Source organism: Trichophyton rubrum, assembly GCF_000151425.1.
Source record: "Trichophyton rubrum CBS 118892 genomic scaffold supercont2.3, whole genome shotgun sequence".
Taxonomy (NCBI): Eukaryota; Fungi; Ascomycota; class Eurotiomycetes; order Onygenales; family Arthrodermataceae; genus Trichophyton; species Trichophyton rubrum.
In genome coordinates this window covers 2,373,663-2,396,066 of record NW_003456426.1, presented here as the reverse complement: position 1 = coordinate 2,396,066, position 22,404 = coordinate 2,373,663, and the positions used below count along the sequence as shown (strand labels likewise).

At 48.5% G+C, this 22,404-nt stretch overlaps 7 protein-coding genes across 8 annotated transcripts; 4 read left to right on the top strand and 3 right to left on the bottom strand.

The window, feature by feature from the left end:
• Positions 1-1,388: 1,388 nt before the first annotated feature.
• On the top strand, positions 1,389-3,405 carry TERG_03647 (uncharacterized protein). Its single transcript, XM_003236554.2, has 2 exons — positions 1,389-2,910; positions 2,974-3,405. The coding sequence occupies exons 1-2, from the start codon at positions 2,336-2,338 to the stop codon at positions 3,371-3,373; spliced, it is 975 nt and encodes a 324-aa protein (XP_003236602.1). The 5' UTR covers positions 1,389-2,335; the 3' UTR covers positions 3,374-3,405.
• Positions 3,406-3,533: 128 nt separating this feature from the next.
• Positions 3,534-5,058, bottom strand: TERG_03646 (uncharacterized protein). The gene has a single exon (XM_047748130.1). The coding sequence runs from the start codon at positions 4,779-4,781 to the stop codon at positions 4,032-4,034; it is 750 nt and encodes a 249-aa protein (XP_047604106.1). The 5' UTR covers positions 4,782-5,058; the 3' UTR covers positions 3,534-4,031.
• A 584-nt stretch (positions 5,059-5,642) lies between these two features.
• TERG_03645 (uncharacterized protein) lies at positions 5,643-8,561 on the bottom strand. 2 transcript variants are annotated; one of them, XM_003236552.2, is made up of 2 exons: positions 7,970-8,561; positions 5,643-7,905 (listed from the first exon to the last, which is right to left on the bottom strand). In XM_003236552.2, the coding sequence occupies exons 1-2, from the start codon at positions 8,381-8,383 to the stop codon at positions 6,328-6,330; spliced, it is 1,992 nt and encodes a 663-aa protein (XP_003236600.1). In that variant the 5' UTR covers positions 8,384-8,561; the 3' UTR covers positions 5,643-6,327. The 2 variants fall into 2 exon arrangements, with proteins under 2 accessions (XP_003236600.1, XP_047606018.1); XM_047749618.1 differs by having other exon boundaries at positions 5,643-8,561.
• Positions 8,562-9,024: 463 nt separating this feature from the next.
• Positions 9,025-12,102, top strand: TERG_03644 (uncharacterized protein). The gene has a single exon (XM_003236551.2). The coding sequence runs from the start codon at positions 9,370-9,372 to the stop codon at positions 11,143-11,145; it is 1,776 nt and encodes a 591-aa protein (XP_003236599.1). The 5' UTR covers positions 9,025-9,369; the 3' UTR covers positions 11,146-12,102.
• A 2,345-nt stretch (positions 12,103-14,447) lies between these two features.
• TERG_03642 (uncharacterized protein) lies at positions 14,448-15,737 on the top strand (the record flags this gene model as incomplete). The annotated part of the gene is made up of 4 exons (XM_003236549.1): positions 14,448-14,591; positions 14,656-15,013; positions 15,077-15,168; positions 15,231-15,737. 4 exons carry the CDS (start codon positions 14,448-14,450, stop codon positions 15,735-15,737), a joined length of 1,101 nt encoding a protein of 366 aa, XP_003236597.1.
• Positions 15,738-18,230: 2,493 nt separating this feature from the next.
• TERG_12032 (uncharacterized protein) lies at positions 18,231-18,560 on the top strand (the record flags this gene model as incomplete). The annotated part of the gene is made up of 1 exon (XM_047751054.1): positions 18,231-18,560. The coding sequence occupies one exon, from the start codon at positions 18,231-18,233 to the stop codon at positions 18,558-18,560; it is 330 nt and encodes a 109-aa protein (XP_047606017.1).
• Positions 18,561-19,711: 1,151 nt separating this feature from the next.
• On the bottom strand, positions 19,712-20,590 carry TERG_03640 (uncharacterized protein; the record flags this gene model as incomplete). The annotated part of the gene is made up of 1 exon (XM_003236547.2): positions 19,712-20,590. One exon carries the CDS (start codon positions 20,588-20,590, stop codon positions 19,712-19,714), a length of 879 nt encoding a protein of 292 aa, XP_003236595.2.
• Between the last annotated feature and the right edge of the window lie 1,814 nt (positions 20,591-22,404).

Genomic DNA, 22,404 nt, shown 5'->3' with positions numbered 1-22,404 from the left:
ATTGTTAGCCCCAGTAGGAGTAGCGCCCAGCCGGACAGTAATAACAGAGGACTGCCCCGGACCCTCTCTTCTTGCTCCGCACTAAGATCAGGCTGTCCTCTCCTTTATTCTTAATATGGTATATATATAAATCACTGCGCCGCTCCCCCAGCGCCAAAACCCAAGATCAAGTCCAAGCTCTAACCGCTGAATTGAAGAGGTAAAAGCACAAAAATATAAAAAAAAAAAAAAAAAAATAATCTTGGAAAGGCTTCGGCACTCTTTTTAATTTTTGTTTCTTATATTGCTTTTATTCTGGCCATGTGTTCCAATTGAGCGAGAGCCGGGGGCGTTCCAAAACGGGGGGGGGGGGGGGGGGAGATCCATTCATTGTTGTATCTGGCGTCGGTCCGCATGGGCAGGGAAGATGCAGCAAGTTCTATAGGAGGACGACTTGCTGGGCGTTGTTCTTAAACAGCAAATCCTCTTCCGGCAAATTCCCAAGGAAGCAATGCTTGCATGGACATTACCGCGTCAGATCTCGTAAACCCGTAAACCGGCCGGCCACCAACGGTTGGTTCGCGCCATCGGTAACAAGTACTGCCCACACGGCTCGTTCAAAAGGGAAGAGTCTCCATTCCACCCTGCCTACCATGCGTAAGAAGAGGAGGGTAGCAGCAGATTAGTTCCACTTGCGGAGAGAGACAAGGCGATCAAAACATGGCAGCTATCCCGTCCAAGGCCGTGAATGGCCATGTCTCTGCCACGCTAAAAGGCTCAAATCTCAACTCTGGGTACAAGTACCAGGGCATAGCCGCCAGGATCCCACTGCGAGACGTGCCAGGGGTAGCTGTTCTCTAGAAACTGGTTGGCCTGTTGAGGCGTCTCACGAGAGTTCACCTTCGTCCACACATGCCACAAACTGAGGTGATTTCCTGCGATCTCATCACCTTGTCAGTTGGCCAACGAGTTGGCTAGTTACCGTACCAAGTCACCCAGTGTACCCATTGCACGCCTCTGCGCCCACCAGCCTCGCTCGCAGCGACAGGCATTCCAGCCTTCGCCCTGCATGTTCTTCCTTGCGCCCTCAGATACGCAAAATCCGAGAACGGACCGGTCACGTGCATAGGGTCTAAAAATAGGTTCAACGGCCAAGGCTCGGCGTTTCTTTTTCCTCTTTTCGGCAGTTTTCGACGTCGAGTTGCATCTTCCATACAATCTCTCAGCGCTGAACCGGCCGTGAAGCGATATCAAACAGACCCGACTTGACGCCGCAGAGCGCAGGCAGAGGACGCAGAGCACGGAGTACCTGGTAGATATGCAGCAACGAGCAGAGAGCATCGACACGCCCAGCAGGAGGGCTGTAAGCGCCGGGGTCCATGTCACAGGGTGGCACGGCGCGTATCCACATGCCTAGGGGGTCTCTTATCAAAATTATCCCCAGGCTTGCATGCGAAGTAACGAAGTATATTGGACGCATGATATACGGAGTATGGCGAAGAGCAAGCAGTTGGACCACTCATGGCTCGCATGCTGGCTTTCATCCATGCATGGCTCCCCTGACAATCACACACCTTAGCCAGTCAGCTTGCATGAACCAGCCAAGGACGCTGCACCACTCGCTACATTTTGAGTTCGGATTCTTCAGGCCATCTGCTTGCCGATTCGCTGTTACAGGGTCAATGCAGGATCAGGACGGAGGTCAACCATGCCTGGTCCAAACAAGGGAACAGAGGCCTCCAGTCACCGCATCTGCGGTCTGATCATTGGCAGTAACCGCCATGGCTCCTCGCCTCCACCGATGCATGCATGGACAGACTCCTTCGTACATAGCCTTTTATATTTAAACTGGCCATGGCGCCACTGGTATCTCCATTCGAGAGATATCTGCAGAGCTATCAAACCATCTTACTTGCCTTTCGATCCGTCATTCTACATAAATCTATTTTTGACCTTCTCGGCCTGGGTTCTAAATGGCGTTCTGGAGCATTTAGCCGAGCGGGCTTCACACGTTCTTGCATCTGGGCACATACATATAGCCACCTTGACCCCTTGAAAAGCAACCTGGTCAAGCCCTGCAAACCCCTTGCCAAAGCCGTCGCGTCCCTCATATTTTAGACAGACTTCAGTTTTCTGAGAGAGATGAACACACATATCAGAATCTCTGTACATTTACTGTCGACATCGCTATTCGCGACACAGCTTAGGTGACCTTGGCTCAACGGGCAGACAGCGGTAGCGCAACTGTCGCGCATCTGCCGTACGCCTGTCATTGTGTCGTCAACGCCGCTGGACGGTGTCTGACGACTCCAACAGTTTTCGACGTGGTTCTTCTTGTTTATAGATACCCTCAACGATGCCGGTCATCGCTATAATATTAATCTGGCTTTATGCCTTGACTCTGATACCACATTCGGTGGCATACAACATTCCGATAGACCATATACTTAGTTCAAACACACCGACGGCCTCTTCAAGGTGGCAAGCTGACTCGCCGCAACCCTCTCCCGCTTCATCTCAGCGAAGGTCAACGATGAGTCCTCGGCCGGACGCTAAGTACGCATTTGATGAAGAACAGTTCAATGCTACAACCACATCGACATGTGAGGATGCATTAGGGAGTTTGAAATCAGTGTCCAACCCTTCCGGGATAGCCGCATGCTTCAACGTCGCATTTCTAAACGAAGAAACAAGCATATTCGGGGCCGATGTCAAACTATACTATGTCTCCCAGGCGCACGGAGAATTCACCAGTACTAAATGGGAAGATTTTAATATAAAACTGGGCTCGCGGCTTATAGAATTTTCGGGGATGAACCGAGTTTTTCAGAACACAACTTCAAATTCCACCACAGACTCGCCCTATCTGGTGATGCAGTGGCGGTACAGCGGCAGGGTAAACGAGATTATCCCACTAAAGAAGTTGTCCCTGTAAGTCTGTTCTTATTCAATTTCGATTTAGTGTAAAGAATCTTGCTAATGACCTGTCTACAGTGATGAACATCGCTATCTTCTCGCCCCTAACATATCAATCATAACAAAATCTCCGAGCCAGCCCAACACTATCACCGACACAAGCCTTGCTCCCGACATCCTCTCATATACTACTGGCTACTTAGCCAATGACGCCAACTCACCATATAATATGACGGCCTCTGAGGTCAAAACCCAGCTGACGAACATACTAATTGCAACCTTGGACTTTGAAGTACCCGGCATAGGCTTGGGTATATTCCCCACGGGCCTTGTTGTAACCAGTGTGTGGGCGGGGTTATTCCTAGCCATTGTTGGCTACGGAACATTCGAGCGTAAACAGTATCGCTCTTTTCATGAACGAAGGTTGAAATATGCTGCCTCTACAAGAGGGTATGGTAATCGGCCTGTTGTATCTTAGCTTTAATGACTTTACTGCAGAAAGAATATTTAATTAAAAAAAAAAAAAAATACTCATTAGCTACGTAATTATTATGGGGACTCTGTTGTGTTCTTTATTTATACCTTCTCATCCGTCGGTTTACCATATTTGTTTCATGATGATTAACTACCTATTATTTATATTACGGGGTTTTAAATAAATTTACAATTCAACGGAACAAACCAAGACACGGCACAAGCATTTGGGTTGGTATTTGAATGGTGTTTGATTGATTCTAACTAAACGTCGAGTAACTCCACGACTGCTACGGCGTAAAGGCGAAAGCCGGCAGAAGTATATTCGCGGGCACAATGCCATATATATTGAATATTTCTTGGACAAATGGTGTGTCTGTATCCCGCTGATTGTGTGTCTCCATGGCGTTCCCTTCCGAATATATAATGATTCATATTCTCCACCGGTAGGACCATGATTGTAGTGAAGGATGATCATCTCTTGCAGCGAGAACAAGTTAAAAGCGGAGAGAAAATTTCAATCAAACAGTCTCTGGGGTGGGACATAAGGAGCTGATATGGCATGAGATGATATAGGTCCTCATAAATCTCGACTTATAGCATAGAATGCTAAGAAGTTCTTCAGCAGACAAAAAGAGACCTGTTACTTCGACTCTGACGCATCAGTGTTTGGTACCGAAGTACACCCCCAAAGCCACTGCTGTCCCAAGGATAACAGCAACAACAAGCCACCAACATACACATTTGCTATCCGAACCTCCCCCTATCCATGACTTGGGGTTGTCATGGTGTACTCCCCAATAATTTGGTGTTGCGCTTACTCCCCATGTGAGCTGGCCCGTCCGCTGGCCCAGCTGCTGACCGCGGCTATCAAGATTGCTGGGAGTAGTTCTCCAAGATTGACCTTCCGCCGGAGGTCCGTTTAGAAATACCCTCCAGGGGATCGGACCATGACGACGCCAAGCAGACGAACCCGGAGGCAAAGGGGGGCGGTCAAGTATAGATGGGCCACGGTTTAAAGATGGGATCGGTACACGCGGCGGAACATAGTCAGGACCATGAACTGCTCCGTGGCTAGGCGTACGTGAGGAATGTCTATCTTCAGCCCTCAGCCTCGAGTTCATAATTTCTGGCACATCTCCCTGAGTGGCTCGTGAGTGGGAGCTTCGGTGTGCTCTTTGAGGTCGTGCTGGCAGCATTCGAACGCCATCATCACCGCTGCTTTCGGCCCTAGGGCGAGAGGAGCGAGATGAGCGTCGTCCTATTTCAGACCCGGCAGCGGACAAGTATGGCGGAGGACGAGAACTTGATTTATGTGAAGAGACTTCAGGGGCTAGGCGACTCGAGCATCTGGACCGTTTGCTTGTAGCGCGAGAGAGAGCAGGTAATTCAAAATTGTCTCTTGAAACCATGATTTAACGAAGGTATGTCTTCTTGTACTGTTTCGCCGTATATGTTTCGGTCCAGTAGGTATCGAGTCTCTAAGTCTAATAAATGGCAAAAAGCAAGAAGCCAATCACCAGCCGATCACGTATAATCAAGTCCACCGGAATCGAATAAGCCGGTGATCAAGCGGGGGTTGAGGACTACTGTATCTCATCTATAAGCCTTGCTCGTATCTGTATCTATTCTCGATTATACCGCTGAGGGTATGGAATTCTGAAGCCACGACCGCCGGGTGATATGTCTGAAGCAGGCCAACGATGCCGCGAGAATGAGTATAGATATTAAACGTCGTCCCTGTGATGAAAAGCCACGGAGTAGAAGGTTGAGAAGAACCGGCAGCAGGCTATCGAAAAAAGCTCAGCTTTTATACCATAATGCACCACGCCGGGCAGTGAACGCAAGACGAAGGGTAGGAGGTTATCGGCCGCAGGAGTGAAGCCATTAAATAGCTAACTCTAAAAGGACACATGGCTGCAGTCGAGTATGAGGGCGAAGGAATGGTACATTGGCAACCTTAGTGACGAAGGACCGGCGTTGTGAAGTTATTTATCGATGGCGGCGTGATACCTCACAATTCTGATACCACACGATACTCATCGTGAGTGGTATTGCGGCGGAAGCGGTTAAGTATAGAAGTGAAAATGAACCACCAGAAGAGTCATGACCGCATGATCAAGATCCAGGGATGTTAAGATATAATCGGGGATTGGTATGTCACTCCGGCGTAGAGAGGCGGGGTGAACAACCGGGATATATTGATAACGCTCATATTATAGATCTGATGCGGTGGAGCAGAAAATGGGTATAATTGTGACTGTATATATATCTCTGCGAGCTTTGGGCCTGGATATCCGTGAGAGCCGGCGAGTACGGGGTTTATATAGACTAGATTCCGCGATGGTGATGTTGGTGTAGTTGGTGATGAGTGATTGCTGGCACGATAGATGAAAAGTTTTGTTTGCTAAGGCTCTTGAAAACAAATATTTGTTAGCAACTGAGAGTGATATTGATTGCAAACTGAATACTTACTAGGTAAAGGCGCCAACTGTATATAGGCGGAAACCAGTATCACTCCCAAGATCACCGACCTGGAAAATAACAGCAGTAAATGGATAATAGATACTGAACACGACGTAATATAAGGTATATTCAATCATAGGAATATATATCAAACATGATGTACCATTTTAATCATTCAAGGCATATTGACTGATGGCCAGAAAGCACTGAGCATGAACTCCAGAAAAATTTGAAAGGGGCTGCGCCGGGTATATCCCATACATTTAGATAGTACACGAACAGATATAAAGACACGCTTGTAGGGCCAAACAGAGCCAGATACGAGCTTCAAATTTATGAAAAACCCACCGATGCAGATGCTGGGTATAATAAGAAAAAAAAAAAAAAATCACTCGCACATGTTTGTGGAAATGCCACGGAGTAACTCCAGCAGACAAATATGAAGGGAAAATGATGGGGAAAAAAACAAAAACCATAATCAAACATTTGGAATCAAGCTTTGAAACTATACATTCGGACTTCAGAGTCTTCGCTTCCAGTTGCCATGCGGCTATCACTCAGAGAGACGCAGGTAACAGGTCCCCTATGACCGGTGAACGTTCTCTCGCAGGTTCCGGTTCGGGGATCCCAGACCTTTGCCATATGATCTTGTGCACCAGAGACAAAGCGGAGGGTATCGGCAGCCAACCCCCAGACGCCTTCAATGTGTCCGAAAAACGTTCGGAGGCAGCGACCAGTATGAACCTCCCAGAGACGAAGGGTAAGGTCAAGAGCAGCAGTAAGCATATAGCGTGGTGGAGCTGGGCGGCCTTGGTCTTCGGTGAAGAGGGCCTCAAAAAGGGGAGACATGGGCTGCGTCGGAGGGGCGGAAGTGTTAGGCTGTTGGTCTGGTACGTTATTACTGCCATAGCCATGACTTTCTCGGTGGTCGGGAGATTCTGAGCCAGAGAGACGATCGCTTCTATCATCTGCACAATTTGACTGGTGTTTGAACTCGAATTCTCGTGGGAGTGGGAGGACCTGCTGGACCTGGCCTACATGTCCTGCATAGGTGTGGATACATTTACCCGTGTCCAAGTCCCAGATACGAACGGTGGTATCATCAGAAGCAGAGAATACAGTACGAGAAGCAGTATCAAGCTTAACTGAATTGACCCAGTCCGCGTGCCCGCGGAGGATCCGAGTGGACTTGTCCTGGAAGTTCCAGATCTTGACAGTGTTGTCCTTCGAACCCGAGGCAAGAGTTGTGGAATCAAAATGTAAACAAAGGACCCCACCTTGATGGCCAGTGTATGTTGATATACACTCTCCTGATCGCCAGTTCCACACTTTAATGGTTCGATCAAGGCTTCCGCTGATCAGTTTGGTATCGTCGAACTGCAGACAGCGGATAGTCGATTCGTGGCCCCGAAGCGTGCGTATCTCCTTGCCGGTCTCAATGTCCCATATCTTAATAGTAGCATCGTACGAGCCGGTAGCAAGGATATTGTCATCGAACTGTAGACACATGACGCCGTTTGTATGTCCCCTAAATATGGTGGTCGTGCATCGACCGTACTTCCAGTTGGTGCCAACTTTGAAACGATCCATATAGACTGCTTTCCACGGCCGGTGCTGTTGCTGTGGGCGTTGATTAGGAGCAATCTCCTTACCAGCCGCGCGCAACTGAACCTGGCGCTTTGTGTCCTTCAACCTTTTTCTATCAAGCATGGGGAGCCCCCACCCGCACTTTTCACATTTGCGGTCGATATGCTGCTCACACATGCGATGCCAGACAACGTCATCATCTGCAAGAGCCCGCCAGCTATGGGACACTTGAGCTGCACTGCATAAAGAAGCGGTATCGAGGTAAGACAGAATTTTGAAAGAGATCTCTGGTGGCAAGGCCGTCACGAAGTCAATGCGAATCAGGTCTCGAACACTAGCTGAGAGGAAGGAGAGTTGAGGGAAACAGCACTGCGCCACGATCCCCTGCAACATGAGATTGCGGTGCTTTGAAGGTGCAGCGGAGAACAAAGACCAAAAATGCGCAATGCTTTGTTGGTCATTCTGTGACAAGGTCGAGAGATCCTAGTAGACTAAGTCAGTACAACTAACTGCCTCATAACGTCATAGCCGTAAGTGGTATGCTTACTCTCTGCATCTGGTCAACTGTAGGCTCAACTGCCTGACGTCGACACTTTAGGTCTGGTCGGTGGCGATAGCAATATTTTGAATCTGCCTTGCGTCGCGGTAGGGATGAGTCTATCGGGGCAAATCTGTTCCTTGATGCATGCTGATCCTTGATGTGTTTGGTCAGGAAAGGAGCAATGTTGCCCTCCGTGCGGGTCGAATTGAAGAGAGACCTGGGTTCCGAGGCCGTAGATTCGGGAGTATCTGCTGTGCTGCACCCTTCTCCTGGAGTTCCGGCAGCCTCTGGCTCTGTGAGTTCTGGTTCAAGAGAAACCGAAAGCCGTCTGCGCTTGCGCGGAGACATCGTAACATCCCGGTCACAGGTCTCTTGCACAGCCGATTGTTCCGTCGGCAGCGTAGAGTTGTCCGTATCCATTTCGTTATCCTCTGTCCGCAGAATATCTGCTTTCGCGACGATCGTTGCTATCGTTATCCTGCCGCCTGGGAGTCTTGTCGTCGTTGGAGTGCGAGGACGGGAGGAGGTATTGGTTTTATAAGGATGGGAAATCGTGATATACCTTCGGGCCAAGGTTTGCCGAAACCCAGCAAGCGGGAAAGCTAGTATCCCGTTTCTCACAGTCCTTCGTGAAGACAAGGCTAAACCCGCCGGTCAAGGGGCGTCCGTCCGTCTGCTTTTTATATCTCGTCCTCTCGCCGCCACGTCGTCGCCGCGATGTCGTTTGCCGTCGTCTCTTTTGGCTCTTTTCTTTCCGCCTGCTTCGGGCGACAGTCACGTGTGGATAATTATATTATGTCAGCGGGATAATGGTCTTGGCGACCCTTCTTTTCACCGCCAAATGTATGTCACGTGATGTCCGTCATTCTGCCACTTGATCACGTTATTTTTTTTTCTTTTTTTGGATTTTTCTTACTTCGGCATTTCTCGACTTCAACGCTTTCGATAGTTGCAACTCCAGCTCGAAGGACAGACAGCGCGGCCGGCAAACCAAACGACCTTGGTCGCCTCACTATTTTGTTCGGCTGCTGTTACCGGCGGACGCTACCCTGCCCCTGCTAGCTCACAGCCGGCGAGTGTCGTGCTTATCTCGCGGCATCAGGACCCCAAATCACGGCAGGCTGGGCAACTATGACGTCCCCTGTCTTAAGAAGCTAGTTACTAGAGCCATAGTCTCGTTCTTCGCTCTGGTTGGCAAGAATACGCTGCCGCCTCTTGTGCATGTTTATACTTGTTGTCTGCGCTCCAGGACGAGCCTAACACTTGGTTGTTTCGTTGTTTCGGACGTTTGATCTGACTGTTGGTGTGATTGATTATTACTTTTATTTATTTGATTGATATATATTTGGTATGCTGATATATCATAAACCTACTTGATACCCCTGCAAAGAAGCAAAGATAACAATATGATGTCCTCAGCGGCAAGCTCTGCATCTTCAGTGCAGAGTGGGCGATCAGGAGGGACGGGGGCAAGCCCGTCTCATGTCCATGGCCATAGCTATAGCCCTGACCAAAGCCGTGCCCAGCCTGACCTGGATACGTTGGTGTCGCACCTTGCGGCTGCCAAGAGATCCCTCTCCTCCATCCACCACGTCTGGAGAGCCAACGAGATAGTCACTGCTGCCCGCGCCGCACTGGAGGAGAGCGTCATCGTCTCGGCCCGGACTGGCTTCCTACGTCGAGGCCTGGATGAGCAGATTCGTCTCCTCTTCAAGGTAAGGACGGAAGTAGAAGAAGTAGCCCACCGTGGCCGGGCCGAATTTTCTGCTGCCATCAAGGAGCTTGATACAGTCGACAGAAAGCTGCAGCAGACTCTCGACAGTCTGCGTGAGATCACTCTCGAGCCGGCTTTCCGTTCGCGGGAACAGCGGCAGGAGGAAGCAGAAAAAGGTGTATCCAAAACACTACACGATTTCATCGATGAACATGCCGTAGACGACATCCGGTCGCTACTCAAAGACGCCATCGACAACCTCAGCGCAGCGCAGACGGAGCTCGACGTGTCCAATCGAGCTTTTGATAATGATCTTCAGTCCATCCAGCAGGCTCTAGACAAGTACCGGCTTTCTGTCAAACGGGGCTCTGTCTCCTCCCTTAGCCTGTCTGCTTCTTCATCTGCCTCCCGTGTCAAGATGCCCACTCCGGCTGTGATACCAGAATTTCTTCACTCACTCGAGTTGAATGCGCAGGAGATGGCAGACCTGCTGGAATCATTGGTCCGCCACTTTGATCTATGCGTTACTGCTGTCAAGCATACAGAGGGAGGCGGGGTACTCGCTAGTAACATCACTGGAGACCTTCCCACTGACGTCGGTGTCGGAATCCGGGCCGGCGGGAACCCACAATCTAACACCGGTGATGGCAACATCAACAACGATGATGCTGGCAATCCAAATCTACAGCCGGAGCCTCTTACCGACTCAGACTACCGTGATATGATCAACGTCATCGTTAAAGATGCGGGCGAGGCAGAAGATGTCGTGCTCGAAATCCAGGACCGCATAGCTGAGATGGAATCTATCCTAGAAAGAGTGCTTGAACAGCGAGACTCGCTCATCGCCGCTGGCGTATCTACTACTTCTGTGTATCGCCGGCTGGCGGAGTTTCAATCAACTCGTCTACCAGGATACGTAGCACAATCCCATAAATTCGAGCAGGCATGGAAAACAGAACATGAACGCATGGAGTCAGGCGTGGCTGACCTGAACGACCTGCGAGGCCTGTATATGGGCTTCCTCGACGCATACGACGGTCTCATTCTCGAAGTTGCGAGACGGATGAGTGTTAAAAGGGCTGCCCAAGATATTCTGCACGATGCTCGGGCGAGGTTAGATGCATTGTATGAAGAAGATGTTCGAGCACGGGAGGCCTTCAGGATAGATCAGGGTGATTACCTTCCTTCAGATATCTGGCCGGGCCTAAGCATGCCGCCGAGCAGAGTTGTGTTTCAGAGGATTCGTGAGGATGATGACACTGCTCAAGAGAGCAGGGATGAGACGACGTCAGAGGCAAAGCCGGAATGTGTCGAGCAGCAACATCCCGAAGGCGATGTCCAGCCTACAACCAAACTGAACAGTAGCAGTAAGGGAGATTTTTGCGAGAGTATCCCTGACCTGCCCAAGCACGTCATAGAGCAAGCATTTGCCCGTCTTAATGTAAGGGGCACACAGCTCCCTCCATAGTCATATTCGTCCTCATCTCAACCTAACACACACCATATTTAATGTATCTGTACCTTATAATAATCAAGTCAAACACTGCTATAACGTGAATGTTCAGAGCAAGTTATACATGCCCTAAGAACTGCAATCAAAACAGATAGGCGTATATAAAATAACTTCCTGCACCCATCAGAGCTCTCTTTGATCCTCATACCGTTTCTCCCGTTGTTACTACCAAAACTCACTCTTTTATCTTGACCTGAAGTTCAACTTCGCCTCAACAGCCACCCATCTGACTCCTTACATCTTCCTCTCGCGCGATAGCCGCACGGGAGGAGAGCATGAAGCATGAGATGCGTGGACGCCCTGTCTAACGGCCAGGAAAGAAAATGAAGCATCATGACAGGACTAGAGCAAGAGAGAGATCCAATAGTACAGCCAGAGATACGCAGGTAGGATAATATGCCCGTGTAAGACAAATCCTTTTCCATTTTCATCATCTGAGTGCATGAGTTGTTTTTGCTGGGCAGGCAAGAGCCAAAGCACATGCATACATACATACATACATACCAGGCTTGAATCCGTTCTTTGGAACTGGAAAATTCCCCTTGAGCATTCTAGTTTGCCCTGTTTTGGTCGATCCTCAAACGGGACAGGATACATGCCGCGGACGGCATGCTATGCTTTGTGGTATCAAATCGCCTAGTTAGGTTGAACAAAAGAAGGAATAAGAGGCTTCCGACATCTTCCAGATCCTTGTTAGTCAATCCTTGATCGGCCAACAGACGGGATCTAAATGTCATGATGATACTCTGTACGGAGTAGGGATGTCCCTAACAACCCATAGTCGTCTCTCCGGCCTTTTGGCACCCCAAACTATGCAGAGAAGATTATTCGAAAAGCGCGGTATACTCCAGTCTTAGGACATGGTAGCACGGGGGCCATCGCTATTATCTTGTTGCCCGCCATCGAACCGCCTTCAGTCGTACAGAATTTTGAATTCCCCGGCCCTAGAAGACAATCGATCTAGCTTCTCTGCTTCCAGACATCATTGCCTTCCCATCTTGATCTTTTTTTTTTTTTTTTGCTTTCCTCACAGCAAGGGACGTCCCCTTTTTTTCCTTTTCGATCGGTATCGGGACGGATAGAAATTCATATGCTGTTGCTCATACTCTGTATCTGTCAACTTATGCATCTCTGTCCGCAAACTTCGATGTGGCCATAAAAATCTGCATATCCCATTAGCCCGAGAAGAAACCATATATTGTTGTCAATTCTCTTTTTATCTGAACTAACCTTGTCCAATGCAGACATGGATCGCTCAGTGCAGGAGGAGGCTTGGCCACGGCGTCTCCCTACAGCTGTTTGGTGGATGACTTGCCTTGCTTCAATAGCCTGTGGCCGATGGAACCTTCGATGCTCCCCCAGACTGGGCGAGGGACCGACCACAAGTGCCAGTCGACGGTGGCTCTGTTCTTTTTTAATTTGCAATCCGACTAAGGCACAAAAGGTGGATTATCGGGGTTCGCGCAGTCAACTAGCAGTGCAGGGGGGGGGTGACTGGCTGTTTATGTCTATTCAGAGGCTGATAACTGATATTCGAGGTCGACATGTCGCCGTGCGGCCAAAGAAGGTGATCAGGCCAGACAAATAGGCATGAGATCTTCCCATTGCCCCCGGCTCGCAGGGACGAGGTCGTCTGTTGAAAAAGACAAAAGTCGATGTGTAATATTCCATCAAAGCTCTGCGCTCCAGGGTTTCATTTTGGGCAACCAACAATTTAATCGCACCACAACACAACCATACAGCCGGTTTGTGATTTCCGGAGCCTCTTCCAGCAGGTGACAACAGCTTCGGGCATTCAAAAAGGACTAATTTGAGCCGGGCTTCAAGGCGCATTGCTGTGGCGGGTTGCTAGCAATACAGGCATCCCATGTATCGCCCTGTACCCCCATACTAACTCCAACGCCCAGGGGAACTTCACTAGAGCAGCCTGCATAAGAGGCACTGGCGCCTGAAGAGTTCACTGAGGAGTGCTCTGTACAACTCCCCCCAAAATGGCGCACTAGACCATTGGCTCTAGCAGAAGAAGGCTCGAAGGCGCCTGTGGCGATGGGCTCAGGGCGCGCTAGACGGGCTGTTAAGGTTGATGGATCCAACTAGCAGCGAACCCGCGAGAGCGCCGCCCATCTCTGAGGAAAAAACACAAACACAGCAGATATCATCAGGCTAAGCTCTTCGAGTTCGGAGCTTAATACCGCTAGATCCACGTACTAAGGACAGCGATGTGTGCAAGTATAGGGACCGATAATAAAATGTGTCGGTATATTGTTAGGTAGCGCCTCAACCAAGGACGGTTTCAAACCGAACTACCCCCTTTAATGGTTGGCCATTCGTCGGAGTCCGGCTCAGGGCCTGCACCATTCATGCCTATTTGTTTTTAATTTTTTTTTTTCTTTTTTTTTTTTTTTTCGTTCCGGTCGCCTGGAAGCGACACATTCGCTATCATATTCCGCACTGATACCCCCCCGCGGTCACTTTGACTGGCTGTTCCCCGGTGTGGCGAACTAAATATATAGTTGGAAAGATTGCCCCTGGACAGCTATACACCTCATCCCAGGGAATTATTTTCCGGCTATGCATACACAAATGATATGAGCACGCGCGGGCAGATAATCCTAGCAGTTTTTGCTTGCATCATGCAGAATGGGGCTTGATAGCTCAACTCACCTCTCTTGTTTCATCCTAGCAGCGGTGGGAAGAGTAGCCCAAACACTTTCTTCTACCCATTCGATCGAACATGAACCTTGGAAATCACCGCAGGAGAGCAATCTAGGAATAAGAAACGAATCAATGAGGCTTCTGACGCGGGAAACTCCAGAAAGATCTTCAGGATTTTAACGCCCGCTAGTCCCGAGTACGGGAAACGGGCGATAGAGTGAAGCCACAACAAGACCCTGAGCAGAAGTGCTTTGGACGGGTCTTACCACAGTCTAAAATGAAAATAAGAAAAGAAAGAAGAGACGAAAATGAGCTTCGACACCTGAAGAAGACGTCCCGTTTAGGTTGACAACGGTGGATGACATTTCGTATAAATCCCCAGAAGACGGGCCCTCTTAAGATGGCTGGTCCTGAGTTGGTCCACAGGCTTCGAATAACAACCTTCTTCGTCCCAGAGACACTTGCTTCGCCTGCTTTCTCTAAGGAAAGTTTTATATCAGTTGATTGAAAGTGTCGAGACTTCTCTTCGCTTTGATCTCGGAATCCATCTTGAGCTCGACCTCACCTACTTTACGGGTATCAGTCATCACCCTCAACCAGCCATGGATTTGACACCCGTCCTGGTCGAGACATGGACTCTCTATGCCATAGGATCTACCATGATCGGGGCAAGAGTATTTGTTCGAACAAGGCTCGTTGGAGTGCAAGGTTACGGGCCTGACGACTACCTCGTCTGGTTTACTTGGGTGAGATGATTCTCCATCTAATCTCCTCGACATCATTGATTTCAACGGCTGACTTATTATATAGCTGGTGTACACCTGCGTCACAATTATCGCGCATGTATTCTTAGTCCAGGCGGGAGGAAAACATACATCGGTGTTGACAAATGCGCAACGAGCGTCATTATCAATGAGCGAGCGGAAAGATTGGCAATACGGCTCGAAGCTCTTCTCCTTTGGCTTCCTTAGCTATGCCACCATTGTTTGGAGTCTGAAGTTCAACATGCTTTTCTTCTATCGTCGACTTGTCAGAGGCCTACACATTGAACGGTTCATCCTGCCGGCTTTTGGATTCGTCACGGCAGCGGGTATTGCTGCTATCCTTACTTTCTGCTTGGCATGTGTTCCATTCACCAAGTTGTGGCAGGTTTATCCAAACCCAGGAGGTTAGTGTTTTGATTTAATGCTCTTGTGTGGAGAAGAAAGACACTGATACGATACAAATGCAGGTCAATGCTATCCACAAAACCCTGTCACATTCTACACCGTCGCAGTCTTAAACGTCCTTACTGATATGTGCATCATTGCTATTCCTATCCCGGTAGGTCTCTCCCTATAAGCCAAGGAGCTCCATTTTCCCTATCTAACACGGATCCCTCTTAGATGGTCTTGCGAGTCCAAGCTAGCATTATGCGCAAAATTGGTCTGATGATGCTTTTCGGTCTCGGCTTGTTCTGTATGATTGCAGCCATCGTTCGTGTCGTTCTCATTTTCAAGCTTCAGCGCCATGGTGACGGAGCCCTATGGTCAATCCGAGAAGATTTTGTCGCCGTCATAGTCGGCCAGGCACCCCTCGTCTACCCAATCACTAAGCCCCGGTTCTGGAAGAGCATCTTCGGTAATGAACGATACGAGGATACAAACGACCACAGTCAACAATACAAAGACAGCAAAGCATCGTCGAAACGAAAGCCCAAGGACCCCTACATGATTACCCAGACAGAACTCACTATGGTGGACAAGTCAGAAAGCACAGAGGAGATCATGAAGGTTGAAGAAGGAAAGATGGACGGTGGCATCCTCGTGCAGAGGACTTACAATGTGGATGTTGAAAGCTCGAGATCGGAGTCGGGTCACGAAGACAAGAAATACCCAGGCCAGGCGTTTTAAGGCATTATTCTTTTCTTTTCTTTTTTCCATTATTATTATCATCATTAACCATATACCTTTAAGGAGTGCCTTTTACTGAGCGTTTTATACGGAGGTTGGTGCTGTTGCGTTATTTCGTGGGAGTCTAGGGAATTTCTTCCGGTCCCCTAATCTCATGAAGTCATATTTCAAAAATATTATTATTCTTGCCTTCAATATAAAGTGAATTTCATTTTCATTTCTTTTTGTTTCGCCTTTTGCACCAAACTGTAAGCGAGGTTGCCCACTGTTTCTTCAGGCACTTCTTCGATATTTTGTGTTCTGGGAAGAGAGAGACCTTAGGTTTGAGACTTATCATGCTGGAGTTCGTACTCCGAGCAACAAGCGGCCCGCAAATGGGGCTGTCTCGTTTCGTTTTATCGACTTTTCTGTCCCAGACCCCTGAGAGCCGCTCAAGCCACCCACGCCCAGTGGATAGAACACCCACCAAACAAGCATCGAATCGCGGATAGAGCTCACTCGCCTCCGTAGCCAGGAGTTGATCTGGCTCTACCAGCCCAGCATGTGAACACATCAAAACGCCCCAACCTCAAACCGTAAACTGTTTTGTTTGTTGGTGGTGCTTATTTTGTTGGCTGGCGCGGGAATATCTCCTCCAACCGACCCCTGTCTTATATAAGCAATATTATAGTTATTTAAACTATGCGGGGAAAAGCTTAAGATGGAAGGAGCAGTCACGGGCCGAAGTTTATCCGTGGGCCTCCTTCCATATGCAGGTTGGCACCTTCTATTTTTGTCCTTGTTGACATCCAACCTTGAATATATCAAAATTCAATTTCAACTTCGAAGACAACAACCAGGTACTCTGTACTCGGTATGTACGTCACTACACGAAGCCAGGCCACGGGTATCGGTCAGGATATCAGGCTATTGGGTTGACGGAGCCTAAACATAAAATGTCTGAGGCATCCGTCTGAACACGGTCCTCTCCTCAGCCCATCGTTTTGGTGGATGCGTCTGGACACGGGATTTATTTGCGGTTCCGGGTAGACATTTCCCCATACCATCATGGCGGACTTCGAGAGTTAGGTAACTGTGTTGTTTTCCATTCACCAATCCTCTTCGATGTCACCGCGGTGCCAAGCAACACCAGTATTCACGAGAATATACACCCAGAGCTTGTGAGTCAATGGCCTGGTTTCGTTCGTTTTGGAGGAATTCAAACTCCTTGTCAGGTCGCTGCAACACTTACCAGGTGTGTAAGATCAGCGTGGGGTGGAATGCATACCTTATGGTAACAGCGTTCTTGCGGTTCCATTAAAGGCTCAACTGGTTCTTTGCCCGGATACGAGGAATGCCACATCAGGGATGGAATCCAAAGAGCCTATGGTCATGAAGAGGTGCATGCTCTCTAATTGAAGCTACTGAACGCTTTGACTCTCATGTACGTATACTCTAGGCTGCTACAGAATAACTCAGCTTTCCGACCTTGATCTCAGCCTCATATTCTCTACCAGGATGAAACACATGAAAACAGGCCCAGGGATGCATTTAAGAAAGCTACGCATTCTAATGAACCTAAAGGGAGCCACCATATTCACCCTCATCATACACAGTAAGATACGGACTTATTGTCTCTAACTCATCACGGAAATAAGTCCAGCTATCACGCTTCTTAAACTGGAGGACTTGAATTATGCCTTCCCGGGAAGGAGGACGCTTGAGCCGCCTGAAAACCCCACTTAAAGCGCAGGTTGTTCTGCGAAGGTTCAAAATACAGATTGGACTGTCAAAACAATACGACAGAGCTTGAACTAAGTAGATCATCATGGCCTAGTGATGGTCTTGGCCAATTCCAGCAATGTCCTAATCCAGCCACAGAACTATGTGTTGGAGAAGAGGTGATAATCCAAGAGTTCTCACTATGTTTCCGATGTGTTCGATTGCTGTTTATACATTACCCCACCCTGTCGGAGTATTTTCGGACGTCAAGTCAAATCTTGATATCGATGCGTAACTAAGGTATGCACCCGTGGAGAACCACCAAAATGATACTTAAGCCAGGTATTGTGCTTCCCCCTTGCCGAGCTTCGAACCTCACGCGGTACAAAAGAAATAACTCTGAGTTACACCTCAGTATACTGTTATATCCGGAGTTCATAGCTTTCTCGAGTTACTGCTGTTTTGGTCGAAAACTGCTACCCGAACAGTAACTGCATTTCTTTGGCTCATCAGTCGCTGATCTCTTGGTCAATGTCAACTCCTGATATTTTCTGTGAAAAGACCATTTAATAGTCACTTATTCTGGATTTACAGGGTTCCTACTCAGTGCTTCGAGCTCTTGAAAACCACAGCGCATTTATTACTCATTGTTCACTGGTGGTTTGCCACCGCAATATCATCGGGCAACCTCGGACATCATCATTAGTTATCTAGTGGAAAGGGGTGAAGAATGCTTGAAAAAAAAAGAGAGAGAGAGAGCAATACATGTGAAAGGAGAAAAAAAGCATCCGGATGCGAGTACGGTCGTTAACTAGTCAAGGAGACCTTCTGGTTTGTGTAGTTTTGTCCCCGATTTGCAACTACCTCATTGTACATCCACTCTCCCACATCTGCGCGCTGGATGGTGTATCCTACAGCCGGCTTATCATCGGTTCCCACCCTGAGAGTCTTCCATCCCTTTCCGGTGGCGATGTTATAATCTCCCGTCAAGAGCGAAGGTCGAACCGACATGACACCGCGGAACACTCGAGAAGTAGGCGTGGGATCAGCAACAGCGCTGAATATAGCCTCCTCCATCTTCAGTTTATCTTTGTGGGGAACAGCGAGGAAATAATGGTATAGCGGCCTAAAGGCCAAAGGAACATCCTCTGTCTTGCTTATTCCGGTGGTTGATACAACAGTGAGGAATGGCTGTGTCTTGGGCATTCCGCTTCCCTGAGAAGACTGCACCTCCTTTACGGCCGAAATGATGTTGTTCGTTGCTTTTTCGCATACATTTGGATCGTTTAGGGTGACAGGCTGCCATATCGAGGCTTGTAGCTTTGGGGTTGATCCAATACCGGAGATGATGGTTGGTACTAGAGCTCCATTATTGCAGGCTGGAGCTACAGTTCGCTTGACTGCTTCAATATCGTTGACATCTCCTTGGATAACGGTGAGCTGGTTGTCGATGACTGACTGCTCGATGCCTTGGACCTTAAGTTGATCTGTCAACTTCGACGGTGTGCGTGCAAGGGCGACGACGTTGTAGCCTCCCTTAAGAGTGTGGGCGAGGCAAGAGTTCGCACAGCCGCCTGTTGAGCCGATGAAAGCAATAGGACTGGCCATTTTGATCTGTAGAATGTGATAAAAAACTGGTAATCAACTGAGAAGAGGTGAGTTGGTATGTGTTATCCTTGTTATCTGGTATCCATTAGTTATTTTATTGCTTATGATGGGGAAACTGAAGTTTTATATAGTTGTAGATTAATTATCCGTTCATTATCGGATGGAGGATCATGTAGCTGCCTGTCAAAGGGCACAGGTACCCAACCATTAACCTGCGATGAAGCAGCCACTGATAACATCATCTCAGGCAGTACACTCCGTCTCCGAGAGAGATGTTTCAAGGCCATCGAAACAGACGGAGTAAGTAGGCGGTGCATCCAGTCGGCGATCCATAATTAGGCGAACGGGCGAATATCAAGCCGAACGGCTGCCTGCTAGCCATGGAGCCGGATAAACTGGGAGCTTAACCGTCAGCCTCATTCTTTGCCGCAGTGATCTCTTGCATCATATAGAACGCCATCCGGCGCTTTGTACGGATCGAGGCGCCAAAATAGTGAAAGCTTGCAATGCTACAATGGCGGTTATCCCAGCAGAGCCACCACGAGAGACGTCAGTCACTGAGACTTAATTTGGCAGCCTAATTTACTGCTACACAGGTGCAATGGCAATAACTCAGGTCATTTATTCTCTGCGTCTCAGCTCTATGCATGCATATCATAGTCTAACTAAGGGAAAGGGAGAACAGCGACTCCTCTCTCACCATTCTTGCCACGGGCCCTGATGCCGAAAATGACATTGTCCTTGCTGAGATCTATCGTTGCCTCCTGAACCATCCCTACGTCCATCTTATGAGTCCAGAACGGAGCAGTGGTGCTACGCCAAACAATCTCATATCCCCCAACCAGGGCATTACCGCCTACCGGAGGATCCCAGGTGAATTTACTGTCGTTTGAAAGCGCTGTGGTATTGACACGCACGTTCCGTGGCATACCTGGCGACATTGCCAGATTCCAAAGGGCGGCCGCATTGACTTTACCGACTCGTGAAATAAAATCAAAGTCGCAGAACTCAGGCAAATCTCCATACTGAATGTCTTTGCCAGTTTTAGGATCTTTGTCAATCCGGATATCCTGATGTTGATGCGCATAGTTCTCGTTTGGCTCTGTGAAACGTGCAGCTGGGTATCCAGCCTCTAGGAATGGACGATGGTCACCCCCACGCAAGTATCTGTCTAGTCTGTAGATGACCGAGACTTCCATATCCGTATGCTTGTTTTCCGCAGTCTCTTTGACGAAGCGTGCCAATTGACGAGCAGGGGTATCATTATCGCCTCCAATCATTATGCGCCTCTCTCGCATTGCCTGATTTTCAACATTCAGAGGTGGTATTCCCTGGGCAAAGAGACGGATAACATGCGGTTCTTTAGTACCATCATCAGCGGTCGATGAGCCGATGATATCGTTTGTAAACATTCCTTCAACATTAGTGGAACTATTGCGGAATGACTGAGCTAGTAAATTAGCACCGTAGAGGCCTTGTTCCTCCCCTGCGACAGCAGCAAAGACTATGGTTGCCTTTGGACGAGGAAGGTCTCGCTGTGACATCACACGGGCAAGCTCGAGAGAGACAGCAACGCCAGAAGCACTAGTTAGCACGGCGTGCCATTAGCTTTTTGATCCTAGAGCTACCGCAGTTGTCCCTGCTATAACATAAAGAGAACCAAAAGGGTATTAAACGTACTCGTCGTTTGCTCCTGGAGCAATACCCTTATAATCGAGCGGATCACTGTTTCTAGAATCATAATGACCTGAAACAACGTAGACTCTCTCCGGGTCTCCCTCTCCCTTCAGCGTGGCGACCACGTCACTGATCCGAACAGGGAAAGGTATACGGTTACCATCTGGCTGCTGGTCATATCCCACTACTTTGACGGTCAAACGGCCATCGCTCGCATTCGCATATCGTTGGAATTCCGACTCGATCCAGTCTCTTGCTGCGCCAATGCCGTACGTTGCGTTGGTTTGTGTAGAGAGTGTGTGGCGGGTGCCGAATGAAACCAATTTTCTGATAGTAGCTTCGATTCTCTTGGGCGAAATCTGAGACAGGATTTTCTTGAGGTCCTTTGAGGGTTCCTGAGGTGTATTCTCACTTCCAAGTTTGACCCTTGGCCATGAAGCTGCAGGACAGGAGAAGAGAGATTGGTGAAACGGGTTCGACATCGTGATAGCGTACGTGGAGCTCTCTTGCGGCAGAGCCAGGACAAACGCATGAAGAGATGCCAGCAGTGCCAGGCCTGACAGCAGGCTACTTATCAAGAAATGCATTGCGAAGAACTTCTCCAGCTATAATAACAGTTAGAAGAACATAGGTACCGTAGAGAAGATCAGGTAAAGAGAGGGAGGGGAAGACGGGGCCGCAATTTATAAAGCAGTCATACCTTAACCCAGGATACGGCATTGTATAAGCTCGCACCGCTTGGAGCCGAAGGAACCGCTGGACTGTGACTCCATGCAAGGAATCTCTGCCTTGGTTCAGGTGTGGCACCATCTCAAGGCGTCGGTTAAGTTGCCGTTAGGTTATTTCGTTGAACACTCTGCCCTTGCAGGCAATTATTATATGTAGCTGGCAAAGCGAGACGGTATATGTAAATCAATGTTTCCCCGGCCAAGGGCCAGGAAGGCCGGCGCCCTATACCCAATCAGGCAGGAGAATGGGCTGTTTGCATGAATAATACGACAAATAAGAGATTTGAAGCTCTCGGTTTCAAGGGTTGGGATGGATAGCTGCCAAATCCTCGATGGTGTTGCTTTTGATAACGAGGATTCGGGGTAAAAGTGGAGCGCCGAGGTTAATTCAGTCTCTGTCGACAGGGCAAAGGGGGTATACCGGTAAAGATGAATATATTAATCTTTTGAATATATCGCGTAATAATATACTAATGAAGATGATGTCTGTCAAACCCGATATAGAAAATCGCAAGTCGCATTAGCATCATTTTGATACTTGACAGTAGGCAAAACGAAATATAATGGCCATCTGAATTTGACCTGCCTGGAGATATAATATTTTGCGACACTACTATCGTTTTAGCCCAGCAGTATTTTAAAAAGAGGGAGGGGGAAGAGAGATGACAGAGATAACGTATTTAGTCTTATTAGTATTTTCTTGATATATATTTAACATGATATTATACTGACCGCAAGATCGGGCTCTTTTTACCCAGAAGACAGCCTCTAAAACAAAGACGGATGAGTGTATAAAACAGAGCGGCCCTGATGTGTAGAAATAATAGCCGAACCACTGGCACAGGCACTGTTCCTCCAGAGGAAAGAAGTCGAATAGACAAGGAAGGGGGGGGGGGGGGGGGGGGGGGTCCCTAAATTCGTCTGTTAGTATCAAATAGTGAATGTTTTTGTGA

What these genes read in the sequence shown, in the direction of transcription:
- TERG_03647 (XM_003236554.2), top strand. Translation starts at nt 2,336, where the DNA reads ATGCCGGTCATCGCTATAATATTAATCTGGCTTTATGCCTTGACTCTG. An exon ending in CCACTAAAGAAGTTGTCCCT is followed by an intron (nt 2,911 to 2,973) that starts GTAAGTCTGTTC and finishes ACCTGTCTACAG; the next exon opens with TGATGAACATCGCTATCTTC.
- TERG_03646 (XM_047748130.1), bottom strand. Translation starts at nt 4,781, where the DNA reads ATGGTTTCAAGAGACAATTTTGAATTACCTGCTCTCTCTCGCGCTACA.
- TERG_03645 (XM_003236552.2), bottom strand. Translation starts at nt 8,383, where the DNA reads ATGGATACGGACAACTCTACGCTGCCGACGGAACAATCGGCTGTGCAA. An exon ending in CAGTTGACCAGATGCAGAGA is followed by an intron (nt 7,906 to 7,969) that starts GTAAGCATACCA and finishes TTAGTCTACTAG; the next exon opens with GATCTCTCGACCTTGTCACA.
- TERG_03644 (XM_003236551.2), top strand. Translation starts at nt 9,370, where the DNA reads ATGATGTCCTCAGCGGCAAGCTCTGCATCTTCAGTGCAGAGTGGGCGA.